This window comes from Plasmodium brasilianum, chromosome 2 (genome assembly GCF_023973825.1).
Source record: "Plasmodium brasilianum strain Bolivian I chromosome 2, whole genome shotgun sequence".
Lineage (NCBI taxonomy): Eukaryota > Apicomplexa > Aconoidasida > Haemosporida > Plasmodiidae > Plasmodium > Plasmodium brasilianum.
Genome location: NC_090115.1, coordinates 971,758 through 995,246, shown reverse-complemented (window position 1 = coordinate 995,246; position 23,489 = coordinate 971,758). Strand labels below are relative to the sequence as shown.

Genomic DNA, 23,489 nt, shown 5'->3' with positions numbered 1-23,489 from the left:
ATATATTAACGTCTGTATATCATTTTATTCAACAGTATCTTTTGCTGTTCTTCTTTTTATATATTCAATTATCTGTCTTTTGCCTTTTTTTTTCCGTTGAATAGAATTGTATACAAAACCCTAATTGCATATTTTCAATATTGTTGTTATCAGCCTATAATTATTACATGTGACATGTGTTTAGGATATCTCATATACTACAGCAATCTATATTTGATGATATTTTTTGTAAAATTAAGTTGGCTTCTTCTCTACCGTGGTTTAATATATTATTCGTATACTTTTCCTTAATATTACAGTAACTATTTTTGTATTTTCTTATGAAACCATAACTCCACTTCAAATAGCTGTTATATAAATGAAAAATGTAAAAAACATATAATACATTTAATTTATATTTTGAAGTTTTTAAAATATTTAATAATATATAATTATGTAACATTCTGTAATTCAAAGTACAATTTATTTTTACTTAATAAGAAAAAATAAGTTTGAAAAATATTTCATTAATCTTAACAACGATTTAAGGAGAAATTGAAAGAGAGTTTCATATTAATTTATTACATTTTTATGAAAATATAGGACAATATAAATTAACCTCAGCTAATTCATCCTTTTTCTTTGTTTTTTCTATAATATTTTTAAAATTATTAAAAGTAGATTTATGTTTGTCTATCTTTATAAATTAACTCTGGAGAACATTAAAATGATATCATTTTTATTTTTTAATACCTTATAAAATGATTATACATAGCATTACATTTAATATAATCTTTACACCTATCATTATGATGATAATCATTACAATATATATAAATTCTATCTACAAAATTTTTATATAATTTTTTATTGTGAGTGATTTATTTCCAGTAAGTACCCATTTTATTATACATACCATCAATTTTAGTTCTCCTAAATTCTAAATTTGTTAAATAATAACGCAATTTTTACTAATATTCCCCTGTTTCAACATAATTGATTGCATAAAAATAACATAGTATACTCAGTAAAAGTTTTGAATTCGAACTATTCACTTCTACAAAAATTTTATTAACATCATCTATATTGATATAATTCCTATTAGTTCCTAATGTTTTCTTCATCAAAAAACTAATGTTGGAAATAATATCATTGATTTGTACAAACTTTTATTCATCATAGAAACTATATAATTTGATTAAGTTTGTTGATGTATTTTTACAAAAAGTTTTAAATTTTTCATTACTTTTATCTAACATATAATCTAAGCCGTCGTTATTTCTTTTTTTTTTTTTTCTCATTAATCAATTCTTTACATATTTACATACAGGAATTCTTTATAACATTATATTATGAAAATTAAACAGAATATATAAATTACATCAATTCATGCTTTTGTTAATGAAAAAGCGTATTATTATTATTCATAACAAAAGTAGCACATAAATAGTGAACGCTTAAAAATTTTAATAATAAATATGAATTTTATCTATACATTTCCTTCTAAATTTTGCAAATATACTTCATTATATGGTAATTAAATTAAAGAAAAAAAATTTAAGAATATAATTTATGTACATAATGTATAGTGTTTTATAATCTGTAGATATATTCTTCAATTCTGTATATTATAAGATGTAAATAAGTATTTATCCCTTAGATTAGCTCTTTAATTCTCATTTAATATTGCATTTTGGTTTATCTATTATTATTACATATAATAAGAATTTTTAATATTGAATGGAATAAGATGAAAATTAGCAATGTATTATCTATGCAAAATGAATTTTCTTATGGGAATTTTTTTGCTATGCAAAAAAATACTGACAAACACCTTATAGAAAACTATAAATTATAAATAATGATGCAAATTATTTTATGATACACAATTACAAACCTTATTTTATAATGGTACACTTAACTAATAAGCCTATATAAGTATTTAAAAAAATGTAGTTATAGATATGTATTTATATATAAGAATATAATAATTTTTTTTTTATTTAGAGATGATATATATATGTTGAATTTTAAATACTGATACTACTAATTATTCCATTTAGCATCTTTTAAAAATCATAAAAATATACTTATATTTTTTATCATGTCTGATTTAATTAACATTGCAAATTTTAAATTTAAATTAATTGAAGAAAAAAAGTATAAAAAAGTAAAATTAATAAACTATAACTTAATAGTATTTGAGAGGCTAAAAAATATCTATTATTACGAAACATAATTGGTGATATTTATATTAGTTAAAAAGTAATCTACATTTTATAAAAACATTATATGCTCTGTACTCTCCATTTTATCATGAATACAAAATTATAATGTTACATTATTCTTTATTTCAATAGTCACAATTTAAGAAGTTTTTGAAATGGTGTTGATACTATTATATATAAATATATATATTACATTAAATGCATGGGTACAATAAATTATTTTTCACAGAGGAAATTTTCAAAAATATCTTTAAAAGAGTAAAAATAATGACAAAGGACACTCATTTTTATATTTTTAACATGAAAAAAATAAGTCTGTAAATTATGTTGATAAGTATTAATATGATTTTTATAGAACTGATATTACGCTATAAAAAGAAATTAATGAAGATCATTTTATTTTTATTTTTTGTAGTTATAAAGAATTATTTTACCCAGATTTGTAATTATATATTTTCATATGTTTCATTTTTTTTTTTATTGTCTCACATTATACTACTAGCAGTAAATGATAGTATTATGATTTTAAAAAAAATTATATATTGATAAGGTGTTTTTTTATTTTTTTCACTTTTTCTCCAATAAAAATATCATATCACTTTTTACAATTATCAACAAATAAATAACATGATAGTTTTATATAATTTTAATCGTTTTCACACTTTTTATGAATAATTAAATATATTATTATAAAATATTCAGAAATGAATTTATTAGAATCATTATTATCTCAATTTTCCCATTCAATAAGATATAAAAAAAAAGATAGAAAACATTTTAATAAAAATTTTTGAGCAAATGCATTAATTAGTAATTTTTTAATTATATGTCATAGAGAAGTGCTGAACATATTAATATAAATAATTGAAAAACTTAGCAAATTAAAAAAAAAAATTAAATGATTCATACCATTTCAATAGTGATTTTATTTAGAATTAGATAATAATATTGTTAAAAGGCCATAAAATAGGTACTTAAATCTTATTTTAAAAACATAAAAAAATGAAATTTAAACTAAAATTAATAAGATTACAATTTGACCAGATTTATAGTTGGTTAAAATATCTAAACTTTATTTACTTATATAATATGGAGTGTATTTTCAATAATTAAAAAATTTACATATCATGCTAATCAATTTATTCAGATAAATAATCATAAAAATCTCGAAAATTTTTGTTTTAATAAAACATAAATCATAAAAGATAATTATATTAATAAATATAAAGCAAAGAATACAAAAAATGTACATACAATATAATTAATTTTATTATTTGATACATAATTAAATATATATTAATTGCGGTACAATGTTATTTTAAAGCAATCTTTAATAAGAAATAATTTATATGTAAATATTCAAAGCATTCTAGTAATAAGTATTACAAGAAAATAAATAGTAAAATATCATACTTTTACAAAAAAAAAAATATAGGATGCATAATAAAAAAAAAAAAATTTACTAAATATAACAAATAAAAATATATACATAACTGCAATATTCTAATGTAAATATACGTTTTTTCAATGTATTTCTTCAAATTTAACAAATATAATGGTTTAAGTTATTTTGGAAAAACAAATAAAATTATTTTATTATAAGAAATGTACATAAAAAGGATACATTCATTCATTTTACGTATATGAGATTTGTACCATGTGCTTTAATTTTATCTCCAAAACCTTTAAGATATTATGTAATTATATTGAACACACATTATTTAAAATGCACGTAAAAACTAATATTTTATATTGCTAAAAATTACTTACAAAAAAATGTAAATAATTAATTTTGTAATACTATTATTTTTTTCTCGTTAATATATTACTATGTAATGGAAAAGGTACAAATGTAATATAGAAGAAAATAATTGTACATTTCACAATACCATAATACATTCTTTTTAAATATTTAATTATCTGAAATAATAAAATTTTTACATACTTTAAAATGTTAACTTTTATTATAATAGCTCATCTTAATATTATTCTGAAATTTAATTTTTATTCAGTTGTAAATATAAGAGCGTTGAGAGGCTTTTTTTCTAAGAATACCTTTTACTGTAAAATAATTGTTTATATTATTTTTTTTTATTCTCGATTTTTTTTAATAATTTTAATATATTAAGACCTATAAATAGATAAATGTTTAAACCATTTAGGTTAATTTTTAAATAAATAATTTCTTTATATAAGATTAAATGAAATACAATAAAATAAAAAGAAGTTTTATAAAAAGTACTAAATATGCTTCCTTTTCTAAATGAAAACACGATATATAGATATTTCTGAAATTATATTAAAATACTATTGTTTTTTGTTTTTAATATAGTATATAATTAATTTTTTTTATTTTAGAAATATTCTTTCTTTTGTTTTGTTATAACATTTTTTTGTTAAATAAAATACATTAAATGTTAAGAAGAATTCATTTTAAACATTTTAAATAGTATATAATCCATACTTAATATTTTTAAAGTTACTTATTTTCTTATTAAAATATGTAAACATCTAAAATATTGGGATGCATTATATTATTTCTATTAATGTATTCTTCATATTATATCTTATTTATGTATTTATTATGTTTACTCCGAAAATTTTCTCAATATATTCTCCTTAGATAATATATAAATATAAAGGATAAAAATAAATTAAATTAGTGTATAATTTGTTCTAAATTATTAAACAAATTAATTAATAAAGATTATTCATAATTTTAAAATTATAACCCCTGCATATGATTTAACAATATATCTCTATACGTTACTTTTAGTTATTAAATAATGAAATTTTTTTAGAATTACTACTGTTGTATGTAATGTCTACGTATATTCTAATATTATGTATACTTTTTTAATCTATAATATTTTTTTATTAGTTTTTCATATAAATATATAAACGTATATATTTCCACAGGCGATGAGACAAAATAAAAAATTATGCATTTATTAGCGTATACTATTGATAAATAGTTATAAAAAATATATATGCCCACTTATGGCGTTCCATAATTTTAACAAAAAAAGAAAAAGAAATTTTTTATAGAAGTTTATAGAAATTATGAAGTATTAATTAGCAAATGGTATGAATTAATTTTTATTAAAATGCTGTGTCTAACGAACAAATGTTACCAAAGTTTACATAGCTGCTTAACTTGTAGCTATTATGTTATATAAGATATAAATCCTATTTTATTCGTTTATTATTTTTTAAATAAATAATTTTATTTTAATAAACTATATCAACGGATAATAAAATATAATTTCCTAAAATTAAAATTGTTATTTAAAAGTAATTAAGTTTTGTAGATTACTTTTTTTTAATAATATATAATGTCGATATATATATATTCAATGTCTCTTATAATTTAAATTTAATATCAAACACTTCAGATTATTCAGTTTGTGCGTCCTTTTATTTTATTTTAATATACTTCCAATATTATAACAAAAAATTTTAAATTACTCTTAAATGGAATAATAAATTTATATACTATATACATTTTACATAAAATTATTTCAATTAAATTATTTTAACTTTATATCCATAAATATCTTTAGCAACATATAATATGATATATATAGTTTTTAATCTTGCAATTCTTTTTCTATAAATTAATATTAATTAAATGTCTATAATAAAGTCCTTTCAAAAAATAAATAGAGAGGAAAATATTAAAAACATATTATATTGAACCATATAATAGCACCTTTTATATTAACGATATAAAAAATTAATTAACATTTTTCCTACATAGTTTAATACAACACTAAAAAATTATCGCAATGGAAGAAAAACGTAAGTTTTTTATTTTAATCAAAAAATTTACTTTTGTTCTACTTTGGAGATGCAGTTTCTAGAAAAGCAACGTAAAAAAATAATAAAAATGAATATTTTAATTTTTTTCATTATTATTTTTGTATCCTCTTATTTTATTTTCTTCTTTTTTCCAAGATTCATGTTTTATATTATATAAATATCTATTTACATGAATAATATAAATATTTATGTTTTCTCTTCTTTCTTTGAATAATTTTATTAAATTAATGGAGAAAAAACTCAAGTTGCATAATTCCTTAACTTTAAGAACTACATCATTATTGTTATCTGAATTTGAGCTGAAATAGTAACAACCCACGAGTATAGATGTAATATAGTGTATTTCAAATAATGAAAATAATGAGACATTAGAGAACGAAAAATTAGAAAAAATCGAATTATCAAATATGGAAGAGAAAAGTTTAGATCATACTTTTAATTTATACACATTTAAAAAAGTGGACGCACTCCTAGAAGCTAAAATATTTAAGTTTCTAGCTTTTTTAGATAATTATTTTAAAAATAATAAAAAAGCTAATAAATTAGAAACATTCAAGACCTTGATTATAAATATTTTTCCCTCGTATTTTCCATCTTTTTTAGTTTTGATATGTAGATTTAATATTTGTTGTATACCTATTAACTTTATATATGTATTTATTGTTCTAGCATTTACTCTTACAAGTTTATTTATTATAATATATATGTTTTTGAAAGATATAAAATATACAGCTACACGAGCAAGTAACATAAACCCTAGTTTTAAAGAATATGTTGGTTTCATAAAAACAAAATTTAAAATTATGATTATTCGTAGTAAATGATATAACATATTTAAATAATGTACAGGCAAATAGTAAAATTATTATTACTTACTACGTATATTACATATATTTACACACACTAATAAAAACATATATGAATAATATATGCAAGTGTTAGTATTAAACCATTTTTATTATTTACATTTGTTTCAAATTAATTTAATGTATGTAATATTAATATATATATAAATATTCTTTGTAAACATAGTATTTTATGCAAATATTTAAATTTATATAAAGTAATTTTAACGAAGGCTTTATTCTCTAACAAAAAATATAGTATAAATGTATACGTAGTACGTTTATGTGCAAGTTTGTACAATATATTTGTAATTATATGCATTGAAATACATATAGAAAATCACATTTGATACAATGTCGCTGATTTAATGAGTTATTTTATATTTATGACCACAAAAAATTCTATATATGTTTTCAACTAGTTCCAAATGCTTATTATATTAAAGATTAATTTAAACAAATTGTTTCAAATTTAAATTAAATATAAATATGTCCTTTACTAATTTTGTAAAATAGTACTAAAATATTATTTTTTGAATTTGTATTATCTTTTTTTTTTTTTTTTTACTAATAAGTAAATTTAGTAAATATTCGTTTCCATTAATATTATTAGGCATGTATTATAATACAATTTTCTCCAAAAAATGTAAGTAATGCACTTTTAATATTTTGAATTACCTTTAAAAGTACAATTGTAAGTGTTGACAAAATAAAATATATTCCCTATTAAAGAACTTATTTTTACTACTTTATTAATTCAAAAGTTTAAAAAATTCATAATGAAAATGAAATAATTTAATTCTATTTACTATTCCATTATTATTCTAATGAAATAAACTTTGATGTAAATTTAAACGTTTTATAAGTTACTTAAAAGCATGTAATAAAAAAAATACAGAATAAATGAATATATGTTTTACTAAATTTAACTGTGTTGCTAAAAGAAGTTTGATAAAAAATAAACTAATTCCATAAAAGATGTCTTATTTTTTTAAATAATGATAAATCATATTTTTGAAAGAATTAATTTTTTTATAAGGTAAAATTCAGTTATTTTAAAAAATAATTTAAAATAAAATAAAAAATATAATTTTTTTTCTTAGCTACATTAAGTGCAGGTAACAATTTACAGTTTTCCAGAATTATGTGAATTCTGGTACAAATGAGTTGTGGAACAATAATTAATAAAATTTTGAACTTTTAGAACAAAAATTATGATCCTTATTTTTGGAATTATTAATAATTTTAAAAATTTAATACTCTTTGTTTCTTTAGTGAAATAAAAATAATATACATAACAAAAAGTAAACATAAAATATATTCTACGGACTACTGAGATATTTTAGATTTTCTTATTTTTACAAGTATAAATGACGTGTAATAAAAATTCTAATTCAAATAACTACAAAGATTTTATATAGATGTTACTCTACTAAAATTAAAATATAGCTTCACACAAAATGAAAGGCTTTAATTAATTTAATGTCTTCATCGAAAATTTTTTCTAATCTTTAGTCCATCTGAAAAATTTATGTTAATTACAGTGTAAATAAAATTTTTAGAATGTAATACTATTTTAGAATGTTTTTATGTTATTTTATTTTAGTTATTCAAGTACTTGGTTTTAGTAAAAATATAAGATAATTATTATTTTAAATGGAAAATTTTTTATAATTATTTTATAATTTAGATTGATTATTTTAATACACCATAATCCAAAAAATATATGTGCATTATTTGCATTAATTACTGTCAATAATTTATTAATACAAAATAAAAATATTTTTATAACTTATGGCATCACATACCAATACATACACAATATTAATAATCATAAATAGTATTATACTTCTTATATTGTTATTTAAATACACAAGAATATATTAATAAGTTATATATTTTTTATTTTCATTAATTCCATAACGGATTAACTAAATAGAAGAAAAAAAAAAAATGAGTTCATGTTACTATTTTCTGCTACAAAATTTTCATTTAAGATGTGATAAATATTATTATATATTAATTCGAAAAAATCATTTTATATTTTCTTATAATTTCACTTTTTTATCAACGCATGTTCATTTATAAATATAAAAGTGAATAACATGTCTAATGTTCAAATGAAAATATGAGTTTACATTATTATCTACCGTAAAATACTACATAACGAATTTTTGAAATTGTTCTATGATATATTTTAATACCTTTTATCAAAATAAATATTTATATATAAAAAAAACAATGTATGTTTTCTTTCCTATTTGTACTTTATTTTATAAATTTCTATATATAAAAAAATATAAGATATGTAGTAAAACCCCCCCAAAAAAAATATTATAGTATATTTTCTGTTGTAATATACATTTGGTTTCATTGAAAATGAACGCACGATGAATCATTACACATACAGGTTATTTCTGATGAAAAATATTCTATGTAAAATTGAAAAAATTTTGTTAAAAAAAAGTAATTTTTATTCATAACATAATTCATTAAATAAATATATATATTATGTAATTAAAAATAAATATTTTAATAGCATACTGTTATATTTAATATTAGCTGATAAGTAAAAAAAAATAATATATATATTCTATTTAAATTTTTATTATGTTTAATATGAATTTTTCATTGAGTCATTCTTCATATGCCAGTATGACTTTTTTATTTCATAAATATACATGTAAATGACTAACAATTATATATACATTTCAAGTCCAATAAATGAAATTATCAATGTATATAAATACTATAATTAAAAAAGATATATATAACTTTCAATTATGTTTGAATTCATGAATAAGATAATTTGTCATAATAAAAGCAATAATGTAATGTACTCATATATAAATTTTATACAATATGTTTATTTACTTATTTATTTATTTTAAAATATTATGGGCGCACGATAAAACATTTATTCAAACATATTATATCTTATAAAATTAATAACAAAAAATAGGAATATCTGTTTGTATATAAAGAGTAATTTACATTGATTATATATTTATAATATTTTATATTAAAAGAGCTAAATTATTAGTATCAAAATATTGGTAATTCATAACATATAATTTACATATTATGTAATCCCTCTAAGATATTATTAACTCTTTTCACCTAATACATATAGAGGAACCTACATAATAGTAAAAGAATAAAATGAATTATCTATACTTAGGAGATTACAGAAAAAGAATTTTTTATTTTCGTTTAGGTTAATTATAATTAAACCTTTAGATAAATATAAATTATTTTTAAGTAATAATAATGACAAAACATAGAAAAATACATTTGTAGAGAAAACACTATACTATTGAACTTAGTACAGTAGCCCCTGTATAATGTTTCAATAACAGAAAGTAACAATGGAAATAGTTTATATATTATATCACTTTACAATATGCATTTATATAATTCTTATAAAATTTTGTTAAAAGGATATTTTTAGTAAGAAAAATATTAAGTATATGTGATATTTATTTAGCCACATGTATTTGCAATTCTCAAAATTAATAAAAAACTATAAATAATTCATTCTTATGAACAATGTTTTTCTATTATATATTTTTTAATTTCACTTTTAAACCAATTAAAATTTAAACACGTCAAAAATATACTTGCAGTAAATAGGTATTATAATACATTTATAATGATAACATTTATAACAAATATTAATTAAATTTGTTTTTTCAAAATGATAAAAAAAAAATTTGTTCTTTTCTTTATATTATGTACAAAAAAGACATTTACATTTAATTTAAAACAATGCACATTTCTTTTAATTAGTTCACGAAAAAACAATATCTATCTAAAAAAAACGTAAAAAAAATGAAAATAAATTAAGTGAACTTTTTAGTTTTCAAAATATAAGTGTTCATACTAATTTAACATAATAATATTAGCTGAAACATTTTATATGAATTTTATAGAACATTTATATGCTTTACATAAAAAATATTTTTAAAAACACATATATATTATTTAGAAATATTAAATTATTTTCAACTTAATCATTAATTGAATATTTAAAAAATTTATTAATAAAATTCAATAAGGTTTAACAACATATCTTTTATATTTTATATCAAAATAGTTATATATATGTAGGAGCTATTATAAAAATTAAGTATTTATATATACATTTTTTATGCATGTAATAATGTTAAGTATACTACCTATCTTGTTATTACATCTTAAACGTCTTCCTTGCCAAAAAAATTAACGATATTATGAAAAAAATTAGGCTTATTTTACTTTATCAATTTATATTTTACAAACTTTATAGAAATATAAATAATAACTAATATAATTAAGACAGCCAAAAATACTAAAAGTAATGAATATTTTGTTATTAATGAAAGTATTTCTACGGCTCCAGGTGAACCATTACTATTAAGAGATACATAACCTGATAATAATGTTACTACAACTGTTGTCAATAAAACTAAAAAAGGTGGAGTAAATGCTAACGCAACCTTTTTACATAACATCATAGTTGCAGTTATTTTGTTAATTTCCATGTTCTTTATTTTATCTATAGAATCTAATAGAATGAATATTTTTTTTTCAAAAAGTGCATCCATTCTATTAACTAAAGGGTACTTTTTTTTCGTAGTTATTTTATTCCTATGAAGGTTCTTTAAAGAGCTTCCTTTTAATTCTTTCCTTTCTAATACAGTGATCTTTCATTTTTATAGATATCATCCTTTTTATATAATAACTTGGTTTTGCACCATTTATTTGTTTATTCTTTAGTTGAATTTACGTTAACTGAATTTACTGTTAGTAGTCGATTATTTGTTAAAGATATATGACAACCTAGCTTATACTTCTTATACAACCATTTATTACAGTTATTCTGAAAAAGAAGAAATTAAACACTTATTATTTATAAGAATATATATTTCTATGTTATGAAAATAATAATTCTAAAAACAAAATATGAAACTAATAAATTTTATATAAAATAAACGCAAAATATTATTATAATACAATATCATTTTTATAATGGAATGTCCAAATTAAAAGCATAAATGCAAGGAACTTAGTAAAAATAAGGAACTTAATTTCTTTCATTCTATATTTCATTTCAACTGTATATAGACTGATAAAAATTTTTACTATATTTAAAATAGATAAACTAATAGATGAAACTTTTTATATTATTATTTTTCATTTATGTATTTTATTTTAGATGTAATATATTGAATTCATATATATATATAGTTCATAATAAATTTTTCATATGAATAATTAAAGCAAAATTGTTTTTATATTCTTTCTCTATGGGGTTATTATATAAAAAATGTGTGAATAAAGCTAAATAGTAAAATATCTAAATTAATTATTTAATTGTAAAGAAATGTAACTTATTTTCTTTTTTTAATCGTTATCAAAAAAGAAATAACAATAAATAATTCTAATAATAATAAGACTATATAAGGCTAAATCAAACAAAATATTATATAATCAAAGATAAAAATTTTGTATTTATTTTAAAGAAAGTATAATATTCTGAAATGGCATACTAAATTTTATTTGGAATCTATCTACAAAATTTTAATTTTTTTTTCATATGTTTCTTATTATATAGAAGTTTCATGTAGTTTTTCCTTTTAAAGTTTAGTAATATTAATTATTAAAACAGTAAAAACAATTGATAAAGTATAAAAAACTATAATAAAACAATTTTATCATATAAAATATACATTAGTTTTAATCTTAAAAAAAAAACATGGTCATTTATAAAAAATTATATATTAAAAAAATTTATGGTTAGTAAATTATTTGTAAATATGTATATTTTTAAGATTTCTATATTAATAATCAGTATATTTTTGTACAAGTTTTTTTTTATATTACAATTTTTATCTAAATATAAATAAAATTTATTGTTATTTAATGAAAAGTTTAGAAACTTAAAAAATTTAGTATTTTTTGTGCGCTTTAAAAAGTTAAAAAAAACATATTTTTAAAATATATTTATATAATAAAAAAAAGTAAAAAAAACAAACATAAAAATAAATTTATTAAATAATTATTGTATAATTCAATAATTTCAGAAATATTTATAGCCATATAATATTACATATAAAAGTAATAAAGTGAGTACACATTTAAGATATATAAAAGGTTATAATAAAATTTAATAATACAGAAGATTTTCTAATTTGTCTTAAGTAAAAATTCAGAGAGATTACATAATATATTATTATATATATATATATATATATATATGCATACATACATACTATTATATAGCCATTTTTGAGGTAACTTGAACATTTAATACTTTTATATAATAAAAAAATTTCTTATAACGTGAAATTTATTTTCATCTTGTTCTATTTACTCTTCGTAGATAAAAATACTTCTGATAACAACTTAAAATTTATTATATACAAAAATGTTTTACTATTGTAACAAAAAAAAAAAAGCGTTACAATAGGATTACTCCATGTATTATGTATATTATTTTCATAGAAGAAAATATTTAAACATACTAATATTTTACACAAACAAAAATAAAAACATAATTTTTTTATAAAAATTATTACTATAAATTTGTATACCTTTACCATTCTTCATTTTCCTTATTTTTCAAGGATACATTCCTTAGAATATAAGTATAATTTTACAAGGAAAAAAATTATGCATTGGGGAATTAAATTAATAAAAAAATATTTTTTTAAATCCATGTAAATATATCTAAGACAATTGTTAATATTATACTATCATTTTAATTTTAATTTATAAAAAATTAAATTTAATAGATTGCAGTTCCTCTCAAAACAGATGTATACGTATCCTTAAGCATTGTACTTATTTATTTAAAAATTGCAAAAGAAAAAGAGCAACATTTTATATGCACCTTATTAAATGATATATATCATATAAAAATAACGTAATATATATATAAATTACATATATATAAATTATTCCTTTATTTTACTTCCAATTCATCTAAAAATAATTATTGTTAATTTGAAAAAATTACTAATTGATAATATAAACTATACATATTTTTATACATCTTTATGTAGATACTAACTTTTTACATAATATAATTATATACATGCGTAAAAAATAAAACCTATATATAAATATCCTTCTGAATATCACTATATTATTTTTGGAAAAAGCATATTTATTTTCGTTACTTTTAATATATATTTATATTTTTATATATGTAAATATATTCAAAAGAATATTCTTGTAAAACAACGAAGAAAAAAAATATAAATAAATTTCAGAATATTATCTACTAATATATTTTTATTTTTAATAATTACTATAATCGTTTAATAATGAAAAAATAAGAAAAATTATATATTTTATTTATTTATAAATTTTCAGTATAATATAAACTTCATTTATTTTACCCAAATTAAACTAATTTAACGATTAGGCATTATAACAAATATATTATTTTTTAACTCTTCATTTAATTGTAGATATTTAGTATATCCAACACATTGAATTATTATGAATAATCCATATTTAGAAAGGTAATTCCTTTAGTTTATATGTACGACCTCGCATTTATATAATGGACCAAAAAAAAAACTATATATCTATTAAAAATACTTTTACAATAATTATATTTTATAAATTATTTTTCATAAAACTCATTTCATAGAACAAATATGTTTGTTTTATAAAAGAAAGAAAAAAATATAATACAATTAAACACATTCACTTCCTTTGTTCATATACACAACAGGGCATACATATTGTTTATTTAAAAAATAATAAATCATTTCTATAATTAAGTCAAGAAATAATCATGTAAGACAGATTGTAGTAATAAAAATAAGATCTCTATGTATAATTACAAATGTAAATTTACAAGGAATGTCAATCAAATTATTCGAATTGTGCTTTTTCATATCAATATAAGAGTAAATAATTATATTTTTCATAAAAATTCACATAGATACCCACAAATATATATGAAGACATAATAATGTATAAAGCTGAAAAAATACATTAAAATAAAAAGTTAATAACATTAAATTATTCAAATTCCCTATAAAATTAAAAATGTATATTTATATTTTGAATATTAAAATGTCTAAGCCCACCTAGAACCAATTATAAAGTTATACAATTATAGTTACGCTTGATGTATGTGTATATATCTGAGGAAATTATTGATCTTAATTTTTTTAATAGTCTAGATTGGTGAAATAAGGATATTTCGTATTATACAATTTCGATTTTAGATATATTGACTTATTATCTTTTACAAGATTTTTAAATATATAAATAAACGTTGGTAAAACTATAAGTGTAAATACCGAGACAAGTATTATACTTAACATCGATATATTCCACTGACCTGCAATTGATAACGCTTCATAAAGAAATGTAACGTCTAAATATTTTTCTAATACAAAAATTAATATTCCAGCTAACAGAAGTAATAAAGGTAAAGCATAAAAAAATTTGTAATTATTATATGTCGTCATTCTTAAATACTTGGTGTCAAGATTCATAGAGTTCCTAACTTTATTTATATAATATATCTTGTCCAACAACTTTTTTTTATTATATGTATATCCTTCATGGTTTACAGAAGGTTTACTTTTCCTAGAATTGTTATAGCCTTTTGCATTAATTATAGAACATCCATTATATTGTTTGTTTTTTTCGTATGCCTTATTAAGTGATATTTTTTCTTTTAACCCTACTTTATTTGATCCATGTTCCCGTTTATGCAATGTCAGTAATCGATATGTTCTTGTATATAATTTTCCACCTATATTATGCCTCTCATACAAAGAATTATTGTACATACTCTAATAAAACAAAGAAGATATTCGTTATTTAAAATAATAAAAAATTTTATGGTTAAAATAACGAATACATTAAATTAAAGCAGTACAATATAAATAATAAAAATATTCCAAAATAAAATTATTATACCTCGTCATTGTAAAAATTGCATATCCAAATTAAAAGTATAAACGAACAAATTTTAACATACAAGTTTGTCTTAATTTTTCCTTCCATCATATATATTTATAATATTGTATGTTAAGTAGGAAAAATATAAGTAATAAATTAATATACTTACAATAATTGAAAATTTTATTTTTATTTCTTTAATATTTGTTCTATTATCTTTTACGTTTTTTTTAACACATATTTAAACTTACATAAATGAATTTCACAGAATTCAAAGAGTAGGCTAACATTAAAAATTTATTATTAAATATTTATTATAATATTACTTAAAAAAAAACGTACTTAATTAAAATCCTTTATTTAGATTACATTCATAGATATTCAAAACGTTTAAATTAAATATATATAAACAGAGGTAATAAAATAATATATTATTAACATTTTCAAAAAATAAAAAATAATAAAATACAAAAAACATGTTCATTCGCACATATTATAATAAAACAGGGATATATTACATATATATAAAATAACATTCAATATATATTCTTTTTTATAAACTCAAAATTTTTTATAAACTTTTATTTTATTAATCCTAAATTATATGAAACATTTTAAACACTGTAATAATATTATTATGTTGTATTTCTAATATTAAGAATAAAAATAAATTTATATATTTTAATAAAAAAAAATATATATATATAAATATACAAGAAATATTCTTCATATTTTGAGCATACTTTTTTTAGGAAATTGTTTATAATTTAATACTATTTCTTTCATAAGTACAAATAAAAACAAATCTTTTAATTTTTTAATTGAAGTATGCAGTGATATTTTTTTTTATATCTTTTGTATTATATATGAAACATAAAAAAAAATGGCTAAGAAGTTTATATATTACTTATATTTTATCAGTAATTCTTCAATTAAATGTTCAACAGTGAATTTAATATATTTTAAACATAAAAACTGTTTCATCTCCTTTCACACCACTTTCAGAATAATTGTGACTGGCAATTTTTTTTTTAAACATTATTTAAATCTAAGTAATTATTATATATCCTCATAATGCATAACAATACTTAATAATATTAATAAAATTAAGTTTACGTATAAGTTCATAAAAATATAATTAACGAATAGAATAAAATAAAATAAGGCAAATTTTTTTGCTAATCATGGGAGAGATACATTAAATAATTTAATTATAAAAATACGAAGATATAATTCATATAAATTAATTAATATTAATAGTATTTTATCATAATAGACATTTTTTATGTATTCAATTATAATAATATATTTTATATCATATATTCTAGTACATTATAATTCGTTCAATAAGTACAAAATATTAAAATGTTATAAAAATATTACATAACAATCAAAATGATACATCATTTATATTAACTTGTAAAATGATGCAGAGATATAATTATTAAAATGGATATAACTTCTAAAACTGTATATTTGATGCTTTTATTTGTAAACAAAAATGTTTATTAATTTTATAAATAAAATTATTTATCTATAAATAACGTTTGTAGAAATCAATTAGTGTTTTGATATGATTATTATATTTAAATATACAGATTATTTTTACGTAAATCAAAAAATAAAAATCATTATTTTTTATTATATTAATGGAATATATAAGAAGTTCAAAAATGAAATTTTTATAATATATAATTTACTACGAGTTTATACTATCTAAATGTAATACAATATTTTTAATTTTTATAGTATATTTATAAAGATATAAATGTCTAGTTTAATTATCATATTATAATTTCATCAAAAAAGTTAATTAAGGATAAGTTATTTCTAATACATATTTATTAAAGCTTTACTAATAATAATTACATTGTATGTCAATAGATCATCTTAATTTTTCTATATTCAGATATTTTAGTACTAAATTTTTTTTTTTTTTTTTGTTAGGATGTCTCTAGTCAACATAAAAGGTTTTTTAAAATTGAAAATTGGTTGAATTTATATTTATTTTCAATAAATTATTATTTCATGGATTGTCATTTACATGCTTTATTTCTTACATAACAAAAATAAAATTTCACTAAAATAATTAAAAGTTTGCACATATTATTTCTTTCTGTTAAATTTTCAAACTGATACTTTAAAGCTATTGATATTCGTATGAAACATACGAAAAATTTAATTTACAAATCAATTAACAAAATATATTTAGAAATGATTATTCATAGTATTTTTCCATGCACCATTTTAAGATAAAAATTTAGACCAATTAAAAAAAATTACACGAAATGTGAAGCATATATATTTCACACATCATTGTAAAGTACGTAAAGATTATAGTTTTCATCATAAATAATCCACATGCTATAAATTAGAAAATTTATCAAGAACATAATCGGAAAAATCATATGTATATAAAATTATTATTAAACTTATGGATTTCCTCTTGTATACAAGTTATAAATCCAATGTATATAACTCATATTATAATTTTACCTATATGAATTTTCAGGAGTTAAAAAAAAAAAATAGAAAAGAAATATTGATATGAATATTTTAAAAATTAGTATACAATATATTCTGACATTACTCTGAATAGAAATAAGTTCAGTGAATGCTTGATTATATCATTCATACTAATAATTTACACAGGATAAATATATAAAACTGTTATATTTATTATTTTAATTATCATTATTTGTTCTGTGAGAAAATTATCTTAAATACTATAAAAGGGATAATAGATGCACGTTCTGTCCAAAACTATAAATTATATATCAATTAATAATTAAAATTTTTAAGAAAGAAGAAACCCCTAAACCCAAAGTTCTTCATAATATTATTATAAATAAAGAATCATCAAAATATGTATATAACATCTTTACATGGAATCTTGTAAATTCATTCATCTTAATTTCTTTTTTCGCCTTTTGTAATATTATTAAAGTTTTTCTTCTTTTGTATAACTCATAAATTCCATTTAAAAATATAACTATATTACATGTCTATATTTAATATTTATTCTTTATTAATATATAATTGTAAAGTAAATATATTTTATATGCTTTGTAATTTTCATGTTCATATTAGTTTACTCTTTTTGGAAATAGGTTATATAAATAGATTATAGAGAGAAAAAAGTATAAGCATAAATTTCATATAAACATACATGTTATTTATAATAATATGCTATAAAATGTCAACATAAAAATTTGAGTAAGAAGAAATATATCCTATCTAAAAGTAATATATTTCCTTCTTCAAAATATTATTTATTTAAAGAAAATGCTTTAAGAAGAAAACAATTTTATTCCTTTCTTTAAACGTATTTGAAAAGAATGTCTGAAAACTATAAAAATAAATATCGTAATATAAATATTCGCATTACATGCTATATACACAGAAGAAATATTTTAATAAAATGAAATAATATTAATAAACAAAACAAAAATAAAGTATATTTATTATTAAAATTTAAAATAGCAATACTTTTAGTTTCCCTATGTAGAATTACCCATATATGCTATTTTCTTATTCTTTAGATCATAGGTATAATTTCAAAGAAAAAAGTATACGTGTGTATCATTTTATTGTCTAAACAATAATTTTTATAATATGTATAAGATTTATAAATAAAAACTAGATTCTTATTATATTATTACATTCATGTAAGCCTATAAAAAATCAAACTTCATAATTAAAATTAAGAACAACATCGTTCCTTAAGAAACCCTATATATTATACTTTTTTAATTAAAACATGTAAAAAAAAGAGTAATTTTCTAGAAAGACATTATTAAAAACGAACCAACTAGTAAAAAAAAAATATAACGTATTTATGAATGATCCATAAAAAACAAAATTATTCTTCTGTTTTTATTATGTTTTAATTTTAAAATTAACTCTTAAATATTAAAATATCAGGAACTGTTAATACAAACTACTTGCATTTCTATACATAAATAAAAAAATTTTAGTTCTTTACTTGATATATTTATAGACACAGAAAAATAACAAAAATATACCAAAAAATACATGTACATTAATATATGACTGTAAAAAGAATATACTTATTTATATTACCATTGCCATAATTTAACTTTTTACAGACATATATTACACTTTTAGTAATTTACAGTTATAAAAAAGATAGAAAAATTATTTATATTAATTATCCATTAATATATAATTAAATTTAATACATTAATTTAAACTTTGTGGGATATAAAAAAAATAAACAGCATATCATATTTGAATTCATTAATATTTAATATAATACATATTTATATATTTTTTGCATAATCGAATTAAGATTACAATTAGGACAACACTAATGTAATAATTAGTTTTACCCCTTCACTTAATTGCAAAATATTAGAATTTTCTACGTAGTAAACAGTTATAAATCATCCAAAATTAAAAATGATATCAATTTATTATATATTTATAATTTCACATTCATACGATTTAAAACAAAAATAAGAACGGCTAATATTTTTATGGAAAAATATGTTTTATAACATATTTATAATAAAATATTTTTTTCAGAGAAAATATAAAGTTTTCACTTTAGTTAAAAAATATACATATACTTATCAATGCAACAAAATAAATTCAATTCCTTTTATTAAATACAAAACAAGACACATTTATTATTAATATAAGAATCATAATTCACTTCCATAATAGCATGAAAAAGTAATAATTTTAGACTACTTTATAAAATAGAGGCAGAAGCAACTTTTTTATCTAGAATAAATTATCCCACTTCAATAAAATTATATGAAATTTTCTATTATATATTAACTTTAATAAATTTGTATATACATTTCATAAATATTATTTTATTAGAAATATATATATATTAATTCACATAATTTAATTAAACTCAAACAATACATTTAATACAAACTGAAGAAAATTAAAATATTCAAATTCACAAAAGAACTAAGAATATATCTTTTGATTGTTGTATATCAGAAAGTCCAAGTATATATTAGTGCTTTAAAAAAATAGAAGCAATACTTTTTATTTAATAAGTATATAATAAAAGATATTACAAATAATATTTCTTATTAAGGACTAGATCACATAAGCAAATATATTCCTCATTATTCAATTCATCTTTTCTCGTACTTGATTTTTTCATATTTTTTAACTTTATTATCGTAATAAAAAATTGCCGACATAATTGAAACACCTAATAAAAAGAATTGTATAAAATACATTATAATATCAACTAATGAAACTAAAAAATACAATTTATGTGTACCCGTATCTAAATTATTACATGCCGATAGCCACAATAAGTTCCACTTTACCCATTCTAAAGTATTAGGCAACATCATTCAGAAGTCTCAGACAAAGTTTCTAAATAGTCTTTCAGTCCTAATATACTCTATAATCCCCCCATTACTTTTATAAGCTATACCCACTGATAAGTCTACTATGAATACAATTAATAACAACAAACATAATAATAAATGTAAAGAAACTAGTAATCCATATTTTTTACGAACAATATTTTTATAAGTCTTCTTATCAATTGTCTTGGTGTTTTTAAGAAAATCATTATAATATAGTTCTTTGAATATTTCGTTTTCAATATGGGAAAAGGTCTTTTTTTCAAACATACAAGATTTATTGTTTATATTTTGTTTATGGTCCCCCAGATTCTTAGGTGAATTTCCATTTTATTGTTTGTTCTTTGATGTGTTCCATTCTGCATTAATATATGTATATACTTTTTTGCACATTCCATTAATTGGAATATCTTTTTTCAAATTTACAATATTTAAATCCACGCAATGTTTACATCTTGTTAGTAACCCATACGTTATTGTATTTAATTTTTTAATATACTTACAATTTTCTTTCAAATATGTTTTAACCAATCTCTTAAAAAAAAAAAAATGTAAATATTTTTTAATAGAATAAATAAATTAATTATAAAAAATAGTATTAAAAAATATAAAACTCAAAAAATATGAATCATATAAATATCTTTATTATTGTCATACCTCATCATTTCCTAAATGGCATATCCTCATTAAAAGGAAAAACAGAGTAATTTGAATAAATATGAACAACTTAATTTTTAGTTCAATCATATGGTTTTTGATTTGTAACACATTTGGAAAAAATAATATTAATAATAATATGATGAACTTCTTATGATAAAGAATACTATATTTAATGTAAATTTTTTTTTTTTAATAGAGATTCATAAATATTTGATGTTATAATATACATAAAGCTAATGCATCTTATAACGTATACAAAGCATAATTACTTCAAAAATATATTATGTAATTTTTATCTTAAGTTTTTCTAGAAATTAAAAATAATTTTCAATAAAATTAAATAATTTAAATACCCTCATGAATATTCCATACATAAAATTTAATTAGTTAATGTAATGAACTAATTAAATAATATTTTTATGTATCCTTTACAGTATATACTAAAAATATATATATGTGATATTTAGTTATATGAAGACATTGAGTTTATATATAGTAGAGAATATGTAGATTATATAAGTAATATACTCCTCCATATACTAATAGAATAATTATTAAATTTAAGTACTTTATCCATTAATAATTCTAATTTTAAAAACATATTTTATAAGAATATTTTATTCCTCCTAAAAATATTAATTATTATGTCAATATATTAATAGTAATAATAAATTAAAATTTAAATATTTTGTACAACATTTTATATTATAATTATTATAATATATTCTTTAGATACAATTTAAAGAGTTCATTCACATGTGGTCAATAATATATTTAATAGATCGAATTTATAGCATTCTACTTAATTCATGGATAAATATATATTTCAAAAGTTAAATAAAAAAATATTTTTTATTTTATACCTTCTGAATATTATAATTTTTAAGTTTAATTTATATTATTACTTTTACATGAAAAATCTATATATGCATACGCCTTGATTTATTTATTTGTCTTTTTTTATTTATTTGTATATTTAGAGGATATATGAACATAATAAAAAAAAAATTCAGTTTAAATGTAAAAATGTTGTAGAATTATTGCGTACTATTTCATTAACTTATAAACCTATTAAATGAAATAAATTTACAAATGAGAATAACACAAAGGTTACAGTAAGTACATAACAAAAGATAAATAATAACAATATATTATTCTAAAATATATAAGTTAATAATTTTTCTATTTACAATTTTAGATCTAACATATAATTCTTTAGTTATTCTTTTTATAGTATATGTTGCTTAAAACATAATTTAGAGAAACCGTATATTCAAAAGACATAAATATATAAATAAATAATATTTCATTAAAAATAAGTTAAAGCGAAAAAATATATTATACTCAATTATTTCCATTCCTTAAGCGGTATAGAGAACATATTGATAAACGTAAAAATATTATAAGTACAAATTATTACTGTAATAATCTGATATGTAACTTTACCTTATCGTTTTTATAAATTTTTAACTTCCTAGTGTATAATTAAAAATATAAAAAAAGAAAAATATAACTAAATTTAAAATATTATTTTTAATTTATAAAAAAACGAATAAGAAATATTTAAAATAATTAATACCATTATATATAAATATACTTTTAATATATACTTATATTATTGTCAAAACATCCTTTATGAAGAATCTTATTTAATCCACGATATTTTCTCCCATAAATTG

General features: G+C 18.1%; 4 protein-coding genes across 4 annotated transcripts; all 4 read right to left on the bottom strand.

The window, feature by feature from the left end:
• Positions 1-190: 190 nt before the first annotated feature.
• MKS88_000787 (uncharacterized protein) lies at positions 191-1,103 on the bottom strand (the record flags this gene model as incomplete). Its single annotated transcript, XM_067219197.1, has 3 exons — positions 191-347; positions 733-823; positions 1,004-1,103. 3 exons carry the CDS (start codon positions 1,101-1,103, stop codon positions 191-193), a joined length of 348 nt encoding a protein of 115 aa, XP_067075568.1.
• A 10,024-nt stretch (positions 1,104-11,127) lies between these two features.
• On the bottom strand, positions 11,128-11,460 carry MKS88_000786 (uncharacterized protein; the record flags this gene model as incomplete). The annotated part of the gene is made up of 1 exon (XM_067219186.1): positions 11,128-11,460. The coding sequence occupies one exon, from the start codon at positions 11,458-11,460 to the stop codon at positions 11,128-11,130; it is 333 nt and encodes a 110-aa protein (XP_067075567.1).
• Positions 11,461-15,045: 3,585 nt separating this feature from the next.
• On the bottom strand, positions 15,046-15,892 carry MKS88_000785 (uncharacterized protein; the record flags this gene model as incomplete). Its single annotated transcript, XM_067219175.1, has 2 exons — positions 15,046-15,678; positions 15,806-15,892. 2 exons carry the CDS (start codon positions 15,890-15,892, stop codon positions 15,046-15,048), a joined length of 720 nt encoding a protein of 239 aa, XP_067075566.1.
• A 5,015-nt stretch (positions 15,893-20,907) lies between these two features.
• MKS88_000784 (uncharacterized protein) lies at positions 20,908-21,897 on the bottom strand (the record flags this gene model as incomplete). Its single annotated transcript, XM_067219164.1, has 4 exons — positions 20,908-20,987; positions 21,204-21,405; positions 21,532-21,684; positions 21,808-21,897. 4 exons carry the CDS (start codon positions 21,895-21,897, stop codon positions 20,908-20,910), a joined length of 525 nt encoding a protein of 174 aa, XP_067075565.1.
• Positions 21,898-23,489: the final 1,592 nt, after the last annotated feature.